The sequence below is a fragment of the Condylura cristata genome, unplaced genomic scaffold (assembly GCF_000260355.1).
Source record: "Condylura cristata isolate star-nosed mole 26May11 unplaced genomic scaffold, ConCri1.0 scaffold00009, whole genome shotgun sequence".
Taxonomy (NCBI): Eukaryota; Metazoa; Chordata; class Mammalia; order Eulipotyphla; family Talpidae; genus Condylura; species Condylura cristata.
In genome coordinates, this window is record NW_004567110.1 from 42749748 (window position 1) to 42766921 (window position 17174).

The window sequence follows — 17174 nt, forward strand, 5'->3', positions numbered from 1 at the left end:
AATAAATAGTTTTTAAAAATATACAGTGCAGCCTGCTCATTTCAGCCATAAAATGGCTAGTATTGAAGTAACTCCTTAGCTCAAGGCTACTAAAAAAGTTGGAAATTTTTATAAACTTAGATGAATAGGTTCTTTCTGTCCTTTATAGTTAAGTCATCTTCAGAGTAACAGGCAAGGGAAAGATGGGATAAGCAGAAAGTGAAAATCTTATTGTACTGAGGAGACTAAAGCCAGATGTGAGCATTGCCATACTGGGAAGGAGTGAAAGGGCAAATCTCAGGGGAGGAGAAACCCTTGAGACAGAGTTCAGTGGAAGGAAATTGCTCTAACTCAAATCTCCTTCAAAACATTGGCTGGCTTCTACACTTACAGGGTAAGACTGAAAAAAAAATGTTTTTAGTTAGCGGAAAAAGTATCTTAGAAATTAAAATGCTAATGCAGAGAAACTGCAATCACGTGGGGTTGGGAGAGAATTTGGAGTCCAAACCCTACCATGGCAGAGTGACCTTGATAAGTATTCAAGATTTTAATTTGAGATCCCAGAGTGAAAATATGAAGAACTTATTTAAAATTAGTCTTAATTCTTTGCCAAATAAGTGCATCTTCAGTATTTTTCATCTTCAAACTCAGAATGAATGGTAACTAGAACAACACTAGGACATTTAACCCATGATCATTTGTGAAAAACGTAAATGTATGCAATACATACACTCACACGACTTTAACTATAGTCCTCAAAGAAGTCTATGATTTTTGTCAATTAAAAACATATCAAAGTTATGGGACAATTTTCAGCCCATCTGTTCTGGATAATATTATCATAATTATTTCCTTCCACTGAACATCTCAGCAGTGCCAGAACAAAATGCCAAGTAGGAGCAAAAATGTTATTAAGCAGTAACAATCTCCAATTATTTTATTCCTCTGATGCATGATAATTAAAGTTAATTAAAGACTTCTTAAGTAAAAGTAAGTGTTATTTGTATTTAATAGTTTTAAATAAACTTTCACTTCTCAACTTAGAGCAAATATAGGATTTGGCTTGTTTTATTAATGCAAGATCCAGTGGATTGGGCCAAAGTCCAGAATATGGGCTGTGGAGAGATCCACCGGGGCTGGGACTTCCTGGGAACACTCAGCACTACCAATGTCCAAGCCATCAGAAGCAGAGATTCCTATTGCCCTGCAACAAAATCTCAAGGAAGCCCTTAGTCTTGTCACCCACAGCAGCAAAGGGAAATTCACTGTTAAGAGATAACACACAGACCTTAACTCTCAGAGAGGTCTTGTGTATACTGGCACAAGGCCACAAAGCCTCTGGCTCAAATGATCTTCCCTGCTCTACATCAGCAGTCCAACTAGGAGAATCCCTGTTCCCAAGATGAGGGCCTGCTAGGCTGAGCTGCTCCTGTCCACAGAATCCTAAAGTAACTGGACGCCTGATGCTGGATATCTGATGCCTGAAACCTGAAGACAAGTACAGGGGAAGTAAACTTTGCAGCCAGGATTTTCTTATTGGGTCTATTGTGATATTCCAGATCATAGGAAGGCTTTAGCAACATTAAAGCCAAGCCACTCAAAAAAGAGTTGCAAAGTTAAGTGAACCAGATCTCAAGAACTCAGAAGGACCTCTAGTCCAGATCAGAGTAACAAAGGATGGAAAACTCTGGGGTATCACGGTTTTCTAGATGGGCCCCAAGTGCCATAAGCTCATCCAAATCATCATTTGTATTGTAGTAGCCAATTTTCCAGAGTGAATCAATGAAAGAATGGGAGGAGTGACTATCTCTGAAGAGAAACTTAGTGGAAAAGGGCATCCCCTATCTAATAGGCCAAGAGGTTGGTGTGTAGGAAATAACTGTGTGTGCTCTGTACATCCCATTCAGTGTCTAGGCGCCATCGTATACGTTCCTATATATGGGCTTGAAAGTATAGGCTTCGCCAGAGGTTAAACTTCTAGCCAGATTTCAGCATAACACTAGAGTCTTACAATTGCAGTCAAGGGAAGTCCAGTGTAGAAATGCCCAGGAGATCTGACTCCAGTAGAGGCCTGTACCTTCATTGCCAGTGTCATAGGGGGCCTACTCTAATGACTTCCCTGCTCCACATCTAGGGGGGAACCTCTGGTCCTACAATGGTGACCTGCTGGGGCTAATGACTTAGGTTCTGAAAGTGTTATGGGTACTGTTGACTTTTTCTTAATACCTAGTTATTCATATATAAGTAAAAACTCAAGAGATTGAAAAATAGCTGAGACTGAATAAACTGAATTCTTTTCAGAGCTCTTCCAGACATAGGGAACCACCAAGCTCTAATCAAGCAGAGTAGAAGGGGACTACTTAATACAGATCCCTAGAAAGATCAGACCTAATTATGAGAGTCTCTCTCATGTCTTTATACAATGATGAAGATAAAAAAATTAAAAGCTGCCAAAGAAATAAAAACCATTATACTGAGACAAATTCTCAAAACAGAATAGTGGCAGAGGTCTCTTCAAAAAATGCACATGCTAGAAGTTAATGAAATGACATCTTTGAGATGCTAATAGCAGGAAACCAGAAGGCCACACAGGTCATCACAACATTGACGACAAACATGTTTTTGGACAATGGACCCTATGGCAAGGGAAATAAAAACAAAAACAACAACTGGATTGCTCAAATTAAAAAGCTTTTATACAACAAAAGAAAATATAAATGGGCATCCTACTAAATGGGAAAAATACATATGTAATATGTAAAAATGGTATGTAACCTGCAAGTGGCTAATATCGAAGCTATATAAAAATTTTATATAAGTCAACAAAAGAAAAACAATAAAACTTAGTTAATAAATTGTTAGCAGAACTTAATAAACTAATAAATGGGAAAATCTGAACAATTCATTAGAGAAGATAACCTGAAAGCCAATAGATAAATAGGAATGTACACATCATTACTTCCAATAAGAGAACTGGTTAAAACTGCAATGAGGTATCATTTCATACCATTGAGAACGGCACATCTTAAGCCAAAATAAAACAGAAAACCCTCAACAACTGGAGAGAATGCAGAGAAAGAGGAACCCTATTTGTGCTGTTAGTGGGAATGTAAATTGTTGGAGTCAGCATGGAAAGTAACCTGGAGTTACCTTAAGAAACCAAAATGGAAATACTGTGTTATCCAGCAATTCTACTTTTGGACATCCATCCAAAGAATGGTGAAACAATTAACTCATAAAACTGCATGATCTATATTTCTCCAGCACTATCTATAAAAGATAGGAGACAGAAGTTGGCACAATGTCCAGAAATTGTGGTGTATCTACACTGGAATACTATTCAGTCGTAAGGAAAGACAAAATGCTGCAATATGGAAGTAATCCACTGGATGATGTGCAGTAAAGCAAGTCAGAATGACAAATATTGGACATCTACACAATGAATTATTTGATAAAATAAAATTCTTATGAAAACTAGTAGACATTAATAAGTGAAATGTGGTTTGTAAGGTTAAGAGGGTGAAGGTGAGAAAGGACCAAGGAAATGTAAGGATGGTGGAAGGGAGGAAAAAAATACAACAAGTTCTACTATCAACAAAGAGTTCTGTATCTACTAAAAACACATCTCAAAAATGAAATCTAAATACATTGAAGTATACCTGTAAAAAGAAATGTGAGTGAATTCCTTGAAAAGTTTAGGAGATGGATGGAAATTTATCAATTGAGCACTACTGTAAGAAATCTGGAGTACTAATATTGATATCAAAGTAGTATCTTCAAGTAAATTATCACCATATATATTGATTACATATTAAAATGGTAATTTTGGCTACATTGGTTAAATATATTTTAAATTAATTTAATGCATCTTATTCAATTAATATGAACATTAGATTTAAGGTAATATACTTGACTCACATTAACTTTCTATTAGACTTTGCTGGAGTAGAGTGTAAATAATACAATCGATTTTTAACAGATATCAAATTCAATAGGAAAGGAGTTTTTTCCCCAACAAATGGTACTTGAAAAACAGGATATCCATGTGAAAAGACCTTACCCCCATGCTATGCATAAAAATTAGCTCAAATAGATTATATACCTAAACTATAAAACTCTTAGAAGATTCATAGGAGAAAAATCCTTTCAACCTTATGTATCCAAATATTTCTTAGATATGACACCAAAAAAGTCACAAAACGTGACAAAAAAATTTAAAAGCTCTACATTAAATTTACATATCAAAAGATATGTAAAAACAAAATTATTTATCATATACACTGCTTAAATGTGTATTTGTATTTCAAGATACGTATCTAAAAAAATTCATGTGTGTGCGTGTGTATATATATACACACATATATGACAAAGACTTGGTATACATGATATGTAAAATTTTTAATATTCAATAATCATAAAAAAGCTGACTCATCTGAGGAATTCACATTAAAGCTTAGACCTTAAGGAGAGTAGCAATTACTGAAGGGGTAAGAATTTCTTATAGAGAACAGAATGTGCAAAGGCTCTAGTGCAAAAACATTCTAGAAACAACAGCAATAAGAAGCCAAAGGTCAGTGTGTCTTGAGAGCACAGAACCACAGATGTGTAGAGTCTGGAAATGGAAGCGTGGATCAGAACAGGGTGTACAGATCTGTGTAGTGTTAACATGTACTGTTGGAGCTCAAGGAGATTCCTTAATTGAAACATACTGACATGATATATAACATGATCAAGGTACTCAGATATGCAGCATTGAGCAGAGGAGCAAAAGTGTTGAATACATTCTATATTATTAACCTTAGAGTTTTGTAACACTTTACAATATAGTGCTTACTGATACTCTTGAGATTTAGAGTTTGATTTTTATGTGATTAACATGACTATAAGCAACAGGTTACACATGATTGTGAGATGAGAAGCAATGACATGTATTGAGTACCAACTGTGTGTTGAAAATACTGCTTTTACATTCACTAATATGCACCTCACAACAAATTTATGAGACAAGATGATTTTCCTAATCTGTTAGAATTCAGATTAAAAGGTTAATAAATATTACTAGTCTTGAGTTGGAAATTTGTAACTGAAGTGTCCATCTCTCTAATCTTAAACCCATGATCTTACTGCTAGATTAACTCTACTAGACATTTGAATGGAAACTAAATAAGTCCTCTTAGGCCAACTTGAGAAGTATTTTTGTATAAATTTTACAGCCCTTGAGTGTGCCGCTCATTTGTGAAATATAGGAAGAGCTACAGAAAAGGAATGGAAAAATGAGGTCTTCTTCAGAAGTGACCTATGTGGTAATAAAGAACATTGGTTCAGGAAACGTCAAAGGTCTGTGTTCCACAGGCTTTGAACTAGTGGATTGCTTTTTCAAGACAAATGTTATATTACTTCTCCTGGTCCATTCATTAAAAATATATAAAGAAAAATAATATGCTCATAAAAGCATGAATATCTTGAAAATGGGTGGCAGCTGGAGCCATACTCCTCACCAATGCACAGCACCTGCATCTGTGGTTCAGTGCCCATAAAAGAGAAGGCTACCATTAAGATGGCGATTCAACTTAATGTCAGAGACATAAACCAAAATGACAGCAGCTTTCCAACTTCTATACAGGTCCACGCCATTCTTTACACTCTAATGCCAACCTGCCCACGTACCCTTAAGTGAATATAACTCATCAACTTTTATCTTCTGGTGTAATGTAATATTATGCAATAAAATAAAACTAGGAATTGTTGGAAAATTCATTGTGTAATACTGACCCACCATTTATACAAGATGAAAAATTATCACTGTATTTCTGGAGTAGAGATTGATGAGAATATAATATTCTCAAGTTTATTCTTAAGTCTAAAGAACTCAACAAATTTTTAATATATCTCAAATTAAAAAGGCATATTAGAGAACATTATATAGTTTTTACCAAAATTGCACAAAAATTCCAAGAGGATTTCCATTTAGTTAAGTGCTGAGAGCTCCATAGATAACAGAGGCACACGAGAAATAACTAAAAATGATTATAATGGTTTTAACAATAAAAACTAATTATCATGACCACACACTATGTGTTTGATGTTAATTGCATTTCACACAGTTAATTCTTAACATAATCCCTATGAAGTATTCTTTGTCTCATATTTCAAGTGAAGTAACTTGAAGCATAGGAAGTTATAAAACTTAACTCAAGGGTATGCCTTGTGTAGAACTTAGATAAGCAATATGGAACAAACCTAGAAAAGTTTTTAAATATCTTTGTAGAATTATTAAAAAAAAATGCAGATTTATGGAAGGATAATCCCGTGGGGAAAAAAATTACAGATGTACTAGAATGGAAGGGACAGGAATAAAATGAGGAATGAGAAGTCTCCTGTGGGAGCCGTTGCAATGGTACAGGGAAAAGATGCTGAGTATCTACATTGCACAAAACTGATGGGAGTTTCTCACAGGAGAGCGGTAAGGCACAGAGATGAAACTGGGTAAAAATTTACATTTTAACCATACTATTTAAGAATGTGAGATGCATATTTTAGAAAAATATGTTCTCACAAAAATCTGCTTCAAGTTTTGATTTTATAGATTGTCACATTTTCATTACCTGTCATTTGAACCACTTAAATCCTGGTCAGTATTTGACAAGTGATTATGACATAGTTTCATTACAACTTGCTCTCCAGCTGCTGGCTATTATTTGATAAGTGATTATGACATAGTTTCATTACAACTTGCTCTCCAGCTGCTGGCTATTATTTGATAAGTGATTATGACATAGTTTCATTACAACTTGCTCTCCAGCTGCTGTTTAAGTAAACCCTTCTTTTTCTGTTATTTAATTCTCTAGTTTTTCCCATCTTGCATATAATTTTTCTTTTATCTCTTCATAACCCCTTACTTGTTTACTTTCTAAAATTATGTTAATTCTTTTAGAATTGCTTTGTACTTTCAGATTATTTCCCTCTAGTGTATAAATCGGTTTCATTTTATTCAAACTTTCCTTTAATTTAATACTTCTGAACTTATGTTTGTCTACTTTTTCTTTTTCACCTCCAATACCTAAATAATCAGGTAGACTTTGCAGACTTCTGGTATTAAGGATGATATTTTATAAGTTAATAAACCTAATTTAGAGGATTTAGCAATAAGTTTAATGTCAAGTGATTTCTAAATCAAAATAAGGATGCAAAGAGACTGAAAAAGAATACTTTGAAATACATTTAATTTTAATAACTTTATATGAAATATGAAAGAGTAAATTTAACCAAAGGAAAAAAATTACCAAAGTGAACATTTACAGATTTTTTAGTCTCAAAGCACAATACATTTCTCATAGAAACAAACATCACCATCATAAGTAATACAATATGGCAACATTTATACACAAAGTCATTTTACCATTAAGAAAATCAGTGGCAATGGATACAATACATTAGTTTATCTTTGTTAAACTTTTTACTACTATATACTTCCTGGCCTGCAGGAGTATTTGCCAGGATACAAAAGAAAATGTGTGACCCCAGGTTGAATAATATACATAGAAAACTCATGCTGCCCACATTCACCCCTACATTTACTCTATGATCATAGCAGAGTTTTCATCACACTACTCTGCCTTCATTCCACTACTGTTAAGGCCATTCCCAAGGAATCAAACATTTTAACAAATTGGATATCAAGGAAATGTTTTATACAACGTAAGAAGTGCAATACCAGAACTATATGCCTAAACTTAACAGAAAGGAAATACAAATATAAGTGGGAAATAATGTGAGATTATTTGGAGTAGGTAATGGTGTAGCACTGAACTGGGAAAAGCTGACAGTATTGTTTCTTTCTTTTTTTAGTGTTGATTATTTTTAAATGTATCAGATGATTTTCTGAGGGCCATTCACATTCAATGTTTAGATTCATTTTATTAGTGGCATATACAAAGCACCATACATTATTTAAAATGTAGAACAATGATGAGTATGAAATTAACTGTAGAAATAACTGCTAAGAAAATATAGCATTATTTAACACAGGATTTCTATAACCATGACCTATTCATTACTTTTCCCAAAGCTAATAATGTCCCATGTTTTATTTTACAGACTTTGTCTTTCAAGATTTATATGCATTTGGCACGTTGGGGGAGGAGGGGGGAATTGAAAATAGTTGTTATCTTCTGTACAGTAATGTTACAGTTTTATACAAACTTTAGAAATAAGGCATTCGGAATAATCTTTACCATCTTCTTCCATGTGTTTCATTTCACACAACAGCAAAAACTCTGAATGCCTTTCCTCCTGGAGGGTTCTGTAAACTGTAAAAAATACAAAAAGTATACCAACATCATCTCCACATACAACCCTTCAAATAAATCATGCTTTAAATGACAGGTAAGAAAGCTGTTCTATGAATCCAGATGGTCAAATTTCTTAAGCTGCTATATTATGGTTATTGAAAAGCCTGAGTGAAGCTGACGCAATTTTTTATATCTTGGTTGAATGCTTGAATGCTGAGATCTAAGGTGTAACAGCACTAACAATAGTATTTGATACAGAACCCTGAAGAGTCTAGTTCATATTTTAATATATTTCTTCCTTTGATTCTAATAAAGCTAGGCACCAGTTGTCCCCATTTACTGGGAGAATACTAAGACCCTACTTTATATAGGACTGGGGCTGGCAATGACTAAATGTTAATTGTAAGTTTAAAAGATGGCGATGTTTAAATAAAGCTCTAGGATATTAACTTACCATTTCCTAAATCTGAAAACATCTAATTATATTGTTATAATACGTATTCATATTTTTAACATTTAAATTTTTTAAAAAAATCTTAGCTAGGAAATATAATGGTTAAACCTAAAGATCTTCAGAATTTCTTCTGTGAAATAAAAACAACACGCAATCTCATTTTGGAGGCATTTTACAGCAGAAATTTAAACAATGTAGAATCACCCTGCTTAGTCTTTATTAATTATCTGTATTTTCGTTGGCAATATCAATTCAGCTATGTCTTGTTAAATGCCAAAATGTTAAAACTGATTGATAATGCCAGGAATCATTGTTTATTTTAATCAAATGGTCAACTTTTAATGTCTTCACATTTTTGCATAATGCTTTATTTCCTTAGAAATAAAAAAAGGCTTTTAGATACCAACACAATAAATACTATGAGGAAGACAAAGTATAATTCCTTTAAAAAATGTATTTATGTACAAGCAAAGGGAAAATTTTAGCTTGAAAAAAGGATAAGGGTAATAGAAATGTACATGAATATCATGCACACAATAAACACACACATATACACCAGATTTTCTATAAAAGCAGATGTTAATCAAAGACATTTTCATTTATAGGAAGTGACTGACAGGACACTGTAGAGAGTGAATGTATTTGGCATGTTTCTTCTTTGTATATAGTGACAGACTAAGAAATGCATCCTTGACCTACAGACCAAGTGCTGAACCTGAGCTTTAAGGCTGACTAGTTATATGATGCTGGACATACCGTTTAACCTGAGTCTCAGTTAACAGATCTATAAATTAGGGGCTGTAGAAGCCACTCTATTCAGCTGTTGGTAGAACTGAAATCATATAAAGTGTGTAACAGATTTGGCAAATGCACAGTAAATGCCCCAATTATTATTTTTAATTTTTTAATAATATCATCTACAATTTTATAGTTTCTAAATAAATTTAAGAAATGTGTCAGGTAAATAAAACCACATCACATAATTTTGCCGTTAAGTTACAGTTGCCTATAAGATTCTGTAAGTCCAGAATTTTTTTCTATATTTTCGGAGCCAGAGTATAGAGAAGTTATATTCTCAACAATAATCTCTTGAAATATTTGGAAGTAAATGTTAACAAAAACCTTGTCTTTTTATGAAGATGGCACCCAGTTGGATAAAAGGCAAAACCCTATATGACACATGTCTGCTCTTTAAGAGAATCTCATTTTATAATTTGCATTTTCATTGGCAATTTAAATAACTCAATAAATGTCTAAAATGATTTTTCTGTAGCCACACAAAATAAGTGGGACTTTATATTGCTTCAAATGACCAATGATTTAAAAAAATTACTGTATAGATTCTCATAACTTTAATATTTGATACAGTAAGTCATATGAATTTTTCAAATCACTAAAATGTATACTACTAATGGGTCAAATAACATGAAATGACCTGAAATAGTTCACTTATATTATCCTAGCCATCCAACTCCTATATGAAAAAAAAAAAAAAAAAAAAAAGGCTTGGGGAAAATCAGTCTCATTTTGTCAAATATTTTGTCAAATAACTGGATTAGAGAAATATTCAGTACCTTGCTCATCTAAAAATGTTACATGCAAAAACTAATCTAGGAAATCCAAAAATGGATGAAAGAAATTTCCTTATTGTAAGCTCAATTAACAAAAGACTGGTCTGAGTTGTAATCCGATTTTCATGTTGATTTTTATAAACCTACAAGGACAGGCACCTCTGTACTGCAACTTCTCCCATCCTTGGAAAACCTATTACACAGTGTGCAAAGGAAATTCTGGCTCAGCTGTGAGACTTCAAACCCATGCTAAAGTGAGTTAGTTGTAAAGCAAACAGAGAGGTTGATGGATGTAAATATGTATTTTTTCATTTACCTTTCTGAGAAGATTCCATTCTGAAAAGAGGCAGTGTAAGTCTTTCTTTTGTCCACAGGCATAACATCAACATAACCGCCTTGATTTCTTACCACCCCAGCGTGGACGGCAGCTCTGCAGATACTGGAGAGCTGAGGAGGCAGAAAAAATGGGGTATTATTAGGAAATTCCCACTGAATATATCCAGACAATTCTGTGGAGCTGAAACCAATGACCTGTCTTTAGATGGATAATGGGCCAGCAACCAGGATATTTTGTGTATTAAGGAATATTTCAAAAGTCACAAAGTAAAGGCAATTCTGAGCAAATCCAAAGTCAGATTTGAGGGGTGATATTACAGTCTAACCTAGGGGATATCTGCCTCAGCAAACAGCAGGCTTTTCTATTGTGGAAGGATCAAATGCAAATTAGCTCCATTTAATCCTTCAATGGCCTATTTATCATTCTTAAAGTTTAGCCTTGCTAGTTTAGCAAAGCTATCATTCAGGTTTTACTTAGAAACTAGTCAAAAGGTGGTTCCCTATATATCTAAGGCACTTTGTCCAAAATTTAAGCATATATTCAAATGTTTTCTTTTTTCTGTTAAATAAGATAATCTACACAGAGGAAATATGCCTGAAAAAATTATCACAAGTAGAAAATTATGAGGAAAAACCATTAACTTCTACTAAGATATGAAATGTCCATCACTCCTAATAGAATGATCTGACACGAAATACTAGGAAAATTCTATGACTACATAGTATCAGTTATACAGTAATGAACTGAACGGGATTTCTATGGGGGAGAACATTATTGTTTCAGGTTATACTTTCACATTTTAAACACTACTGGCTTCTAGAAGTCAACTCTTTTCTTTTGTCCCATTCAAGTCTGCTCTAGATTTCAAGGTAAGCTTTAACTCTTCTATCAAAATCTGTCAACAGCTAAGTATAGCCTCAGGCAATCCCACAATATGAAACGCCTGAACTGTTTCAGCAAAAAACAATGCAACTCACAGTCCCACAGGTCTTTCCTGATCCTACTGGCATGTTCTTTTCTTATCTCTATGCACAAGCCAGAGACTTAATGTGCTTTTTTTAAGTTCACTTAAGCATTGCATCTTACTTGACCTTGCTTTATTGCTGTGCTCTCAACTCTGGTATCAGTCAGGATTTATTAAATCAGAGAGTCCAAATGCTAGGCTGTTTAATCCTTTTCATGTTTTTGCTATATCACAAAATACCATATGTACAAAACCACATGTCCTTATTCTAAGGAAGCATCTTACTCACCATTTAACACTCCTCACTGAATTACTATTTGAACTTAATATGGCTCATAATAGATGGGATTAAAAAATAATTCTGTTCACATTCCAGTATTTATTTTATTTTGTTAAAAGAGTATTCTCAGCATTTTTCCCAAGGCAAAAAAGTGCTTAAATATAACAATTCACTAAATCCAGGCATTTAATATGCTTTGAAACTATTGTTTTGTCCATAACTGTGTAGTCAGCAGGCATTCCTACCTGACAACAAAGTCAGAAGAGATTTTCTTTCCATGCCCAGACTTTATAAGATTACTATATCATGAAAAGAAAGAATAATTTATCTGAAAGCAATGGAATATTTTTAATGAATGCAGAAATCAGTTCCATCTATAATAAATGAGAAATAAAAGTTCAAAGTGATAGAATGTTCAAGTTAGTATTCTATAAACGGAAAAAGACAGACAAAGATAAGGATGGAAAGAGAGGAGGACGGCTGACAGCTACATCCTCATCTGCATCTAAAAATCATTTGGAGGGGTGGGGAGATTGTAGCTAATGGTTGAATCTCTGACTATGCACATACCATACAATAATGATCTTTATATTTTTAAATTACTCTTAAAGATGTACATACTAGTACACTTTTTTTTAAATAGTTTTATTTATTTATGCATTCAAGAACTGGCTATATGCCAGAGATTTGGGGGTGAGAGGACTCATGAAAGACAGAGTAGGGAACAGAACAGGAAGATGAACCCAAGCACACTGCTGAGGGAAGCAGCAGGCAAGACAGGGGAGGTCTGCTGCACCATGTGGGTCACCTACTTGGCCGGGGATTGAACTCATGCCACAGGGCTGTGGACAGCTCCACAGTGTTGCGCCGTAACCCCTTGCACTACCAGGGAGTGCCCAATACACAGTTATTTATCCATTTCACTGGAGTGGAAAGATAAAAGTGATCTCAGGCTGTTTGTTCTAATATCTAAAATCTTAAACCATGAAAAAAGATGGCTTAGAGGCCTAGATTTGTAGAAAGTTTTGAAAGATTTCACTATATATGATTAAAATTAAAAGTTCTGGTACTTAAAGGGATAATTTGGAAAGAATGATGCCTGTGGAAATCTAGCAGATCTAGATATGCTCTTTCATATACAATAGTTATATGAACGATATTTGCTTCCTATCTGATCTCTCGTGTGCTGAAGCAAGACAAATGGCTGTCTTATTTAAAGAATATATCAAATTACTAATGAAAAAATGATGCATGAAAAGTCAAATTGTTGCCCTTAAGGAATTTAAAAATTAACAACAACAACAACAACAAAAGATGGGGAATCACGAGGCCTTCCTGGTGGCATAGGGATTAAAGTTAGCACTATCAAGCTATCAGCAGCCACTGCAACATTAGTTCGATCCCCGGCCAGGGAGGTGATTCATATGGCACAGCAGACCTCTCCTGTCTCACCTGCTACTCCCCTCAGCAGTATATTTCAGTACATCTTTCTGTCTGCTCTACACCCCAGTTCTTGTTTGCATAAATAAAAGGGAATCTTTAAAAAAAAAGATGGGGAATCAGAATATCTAACAGAATTGGCTAAGTGCTAAAACAAAAAGCAAAGTAATAAGGTTAAGAGAAGGGCAAGGGCACACATATTCAAAGAGCCAGCAATACAATACACAGAGAAAGTGGCAATCATGCTGGATGTACAGAATGGCCAGTATGAAAAATCAGAAAAGGATGTTTCAGAGACAAGAAGATACACACAAACTAGAAGACTAGCATATTAAGATGCCAGCTGGACACAGGCTGCAAAAAAAGAATACTGCAAAGCTGGAGCTTGGAAGAAACAATTTAAACAGTAATTTCAAAGGTAAAGAAAACTTTAAAAAAAAAAAAAAGCTCAACTAAATCTAAATGAGCTCACTAACAAAGAAATAGAACAGTAAATAGAACTATAGCATTGTATAGTACAATCAAAATTATATTTCATGTATTTCTTATTACTTTCTGGCTTAGATATCGGTAATAGTTTTTAAATGTCTGCCACATAAAATTTAAACTCAGCAGCATGCACTCAGATTCTCCATTTATATTTCACACAAGAAAGCCTGTAGCTTCAACTCCCATCAGTTTAGAAAAGCAAAGCCTGTGCTAGGCCTACATGAGGTTCACTTGTTCTCTCCTCCCTACCTTTGGAGATGCTTTTGACTTATCCTACTTATCCTATCCTTAGTCTTCTTTACCAAATCACACTCAGAATCTGGCTCCCAAAGTGTGTAAACACTGAAGTCATCACAGCTAATATTCCTTATCCAATCTCAGCAGTGCCTTCCATTACACCATTCCCTCAACTAGTTTCTTTTGTATGTATTTTAATGTTATCTGTTTTTTATTCCATGCTACTTCTTAAATATCCCTTTGGCAAATAAAATATTGCTCACATATTTGATAAATTCTTAATTGTTAAGCGTATACACAGAATACTGCAGAACCAGTAGAAAGATTAAAGAAAAGCAAAATAAACTTTTCTTTCCAACAATACATCCAGACCAATCCATTACATATCTGATAAAAGATATATGGAGAAATAATTAACACAGATAAATTACTATGCACTCATTTTCATAAATGTTTTTTCACTATTACTTATGACTACCACTTCTAAGACTCTGTAATCAACACAATCTGTTTCCTTATTATGAATATTTCTTTATTCTGAATATAAATGTACACGCTCATTTGAATGTGGATACACACACAAAGTAAGAGCTACATAAATTATGATACTTACATCTGAATAAACTCGAGTTCCAATTACTCGAGCGTAATGTGGATTTGCCTGCATACAGTTGCGAGGACAATAGACTCTGAAAAAAATACATAAATAAAGATAAATACTAAGTGCTGGTTACTTCAGTCTCTCTTATTAGTAAAACTAGACATACACAAACAAACATAACTGCAGCATTCTAAACTCAAGGCATTTTTCTTTCTTCTGAAATAGATCGGCTGACTAGGACAGGTAGTAGACACAACTGCTTCTGCTCATTTCATCCACTTCCAGTTTTGGGGGGACAAATGTTTCTTTTTTAAAAATTAGTTCTCTAATTGGGCAATTTAAGGCAGAAAGAAACATTAGAAGTATTACTAAATATCTGAGAATCAGTACTTACTGGGTGTATAAAATGTTATTATAGAACAGATGACATGAAAAAATTGGACCATTGCCTATTTCATGTACCCTAGTTTCTTCTCTGAACATTTGGTAACTTCAATTTCATGATTTTAACTATTATCCATACGTTATTGATTTCCAAATTTCCATAGCCAGTTGGGACCTCTTTCTCTTCATTCTAAATCTGCATGTCCTACTGGTTATTCAACATCAACACTTAGATTTAAGAAATATCTCAAATTTACCATATGACACCTGAATCCTAACCTTCCCCAGTTCCCAAATCTGTCCTTTCTGTAGGCTTCCTGTAATAAATTAGAACTTCATTTTTCAGGTGTTCAGGTCAAAAACTTTATTTTTTTTTAATCTCTCTCTGTGTCACACTGTTTAATCAAGTTACCAGTAATTTTCTATTGGCTCAGCATTGAAATATATAAAAACCAGAGCATTTTATCATAGTTTTTTTTTAATATATAATATACTGGATCATCAAAACACACACACACACACACACATCCATGCACTAAGGGAAAGCAAACATAATTCATTTTATATATCAATCTCAACAAAATGACTACACAAAATCATTGTTTGATGAAGACATCAATGATATTTTGAATAGTATTCTTAGAAAACTTATATTGCCAGTACCCTTAAGAAATTAAAGTTCTTCCATAAAAAGACTTTTATATTATTTAAATAACCATTGACCATAAAATGTTCTCCTTGGATTTAAGAACTATTGGAAATTCACTGCCCATCCTATGGAAGTAAAAACCCCAGCTCTTTGGTTCATGCTGTGTGGGCTCTACCTAGAATTTTGTCTATAGAAGGCATCATTAGTTACCATCAGTAATTCCAAAATGAGAAAGTTTCCATTCCTGAATTCCAGGTGAGTTTCAGGTCAACAAAAGACATCATTTATCTTGTTTTATAGTAGATAAATTCCATTATAATACTTTTTGTAAAAGAGCATTCATTAGATTTATCTGAATTAGGAAATGGATGATAGTCCTAAAAAATATGAGTTTTGTTATTTTAATTTCCACAATAAAGACCTGTTAAGGCCAGATTATTTTCCTCTACTCTGCCCCCAATGAAGCTTCAACTCCAAGAGTCACTGTATTTCAAGGTAGGAATTTGTGGTGGAAATTAAGGATAAATGATCATGAGGGTGGAAGTCTGCAGAAACGTTGCCTCAGTTCCTCTCCCACCACTGTGAGGACACAGAAAGAAAGCCAAGTGCAACACGCTGGAGGTTTTAAAGAAATCAAATCTGCTGACATTTTTACCTAGGACTTTTAGCCTCAATGAGTGAGAGGATATCTAGTCCCTATTATTTTATTATAGCAACCTGAGCAGCTAAGATAGAACTCTTTACAATGCATGTGAACATGCACAGCATATGCACAAATCCTGCTATTATGCAATAGCAAAACGTACTCTGGCATTTGGAGACAAAATAGCTGAGATGTCTGGAGTACCTGGAGTTAATGATGCCCCGCTGTTTTCCTGCTGCTTAGCAGTTCAAGATGATCTATCCTTTGAGTTTAGGGATGCCAGAATTTCAGGCAAAAGCAGACATTGTGGGGTAAGGGCACCATATATGTTTACTGGCATAAAAACATGAGAAGAATTAGAAAATGTTACCTTGGGCAATGTGAAGCAGGCTTATGAAATGGACATAGTTGTTCGACAGTTGTTTCACAAGTAACAGCCTGAACTGAAGAATTAAATAAAACACAAAGCAATAAGCAAATCCCTTGGAAACAGCAACATACAATATAGTAATAAGAAAAAATAAAGGTGAAAAAAGTGCTAACCTGTTACTTTAGAGACTGTGAAGGAATTAGCAGACTGATATTTGCTGAAGATAAAAACATAAAAATCAATCATTTCTTATATGCATCATCTATATAAAGTTTGTTATGTTGATGTTTATGACTATTTTATTTCACTTTTTCTTATTTAAATATCTAGATATGTAATAGTATAAGAATACTTTTGTCCCTTATACACTAACTCCATATTACAAGACTAAACCAAATCATTATCATTCCTGATATTACAGGATGATCGCTTATCACTATCAATCTCCAAAACATACAAAAAATAGCATAAAACAATATACAGTT

General features: G+C 34.0%; 1 protein-coding gene across 2 annotated transcripts in view; it reads right to left on the reverse strand.

Annotated features, from left to right (window-relative positions):
• Window positions 1-7183: 7183 nt before the first annotated feature.
• Window positions 7184-17174, reverse strand: part of CRISPLD1 (cysteine-rich secretory protein LCCL domain containing 1) — a 38058-nt gene continuing 28067 nt past the window's right edge. The window contains exons 10-14 of one of the 2 annotated variants that reach the window (XM_004679787.1): window positions 16863-16906; window positions 16690-16762; window positions 14656-14731; window positions 10612-10742; window positions 7184-8288 (exon numbers count right to left, since the gene is read on the reverse strand). In XM_004679787.1, coding sequence (XP_004679844.1) covers window positions 8237-8288; window positions 10612-10742; window positions 14656-14731; window positions 16690-16762; window positions 16863-16906 — 376 coding nt within the window. In that variant the 3' untranslated portion in view covers window positions 7184-8236. The remainder of the gene's footprint in view (window positions 8289-10611; window positions 10743-14655; window positions 14732-16689; window positions 16763-16862; window positions 16907-17174) is intronic. The other variant, XM_012722920.1, reaches the window with a different exon arrangement.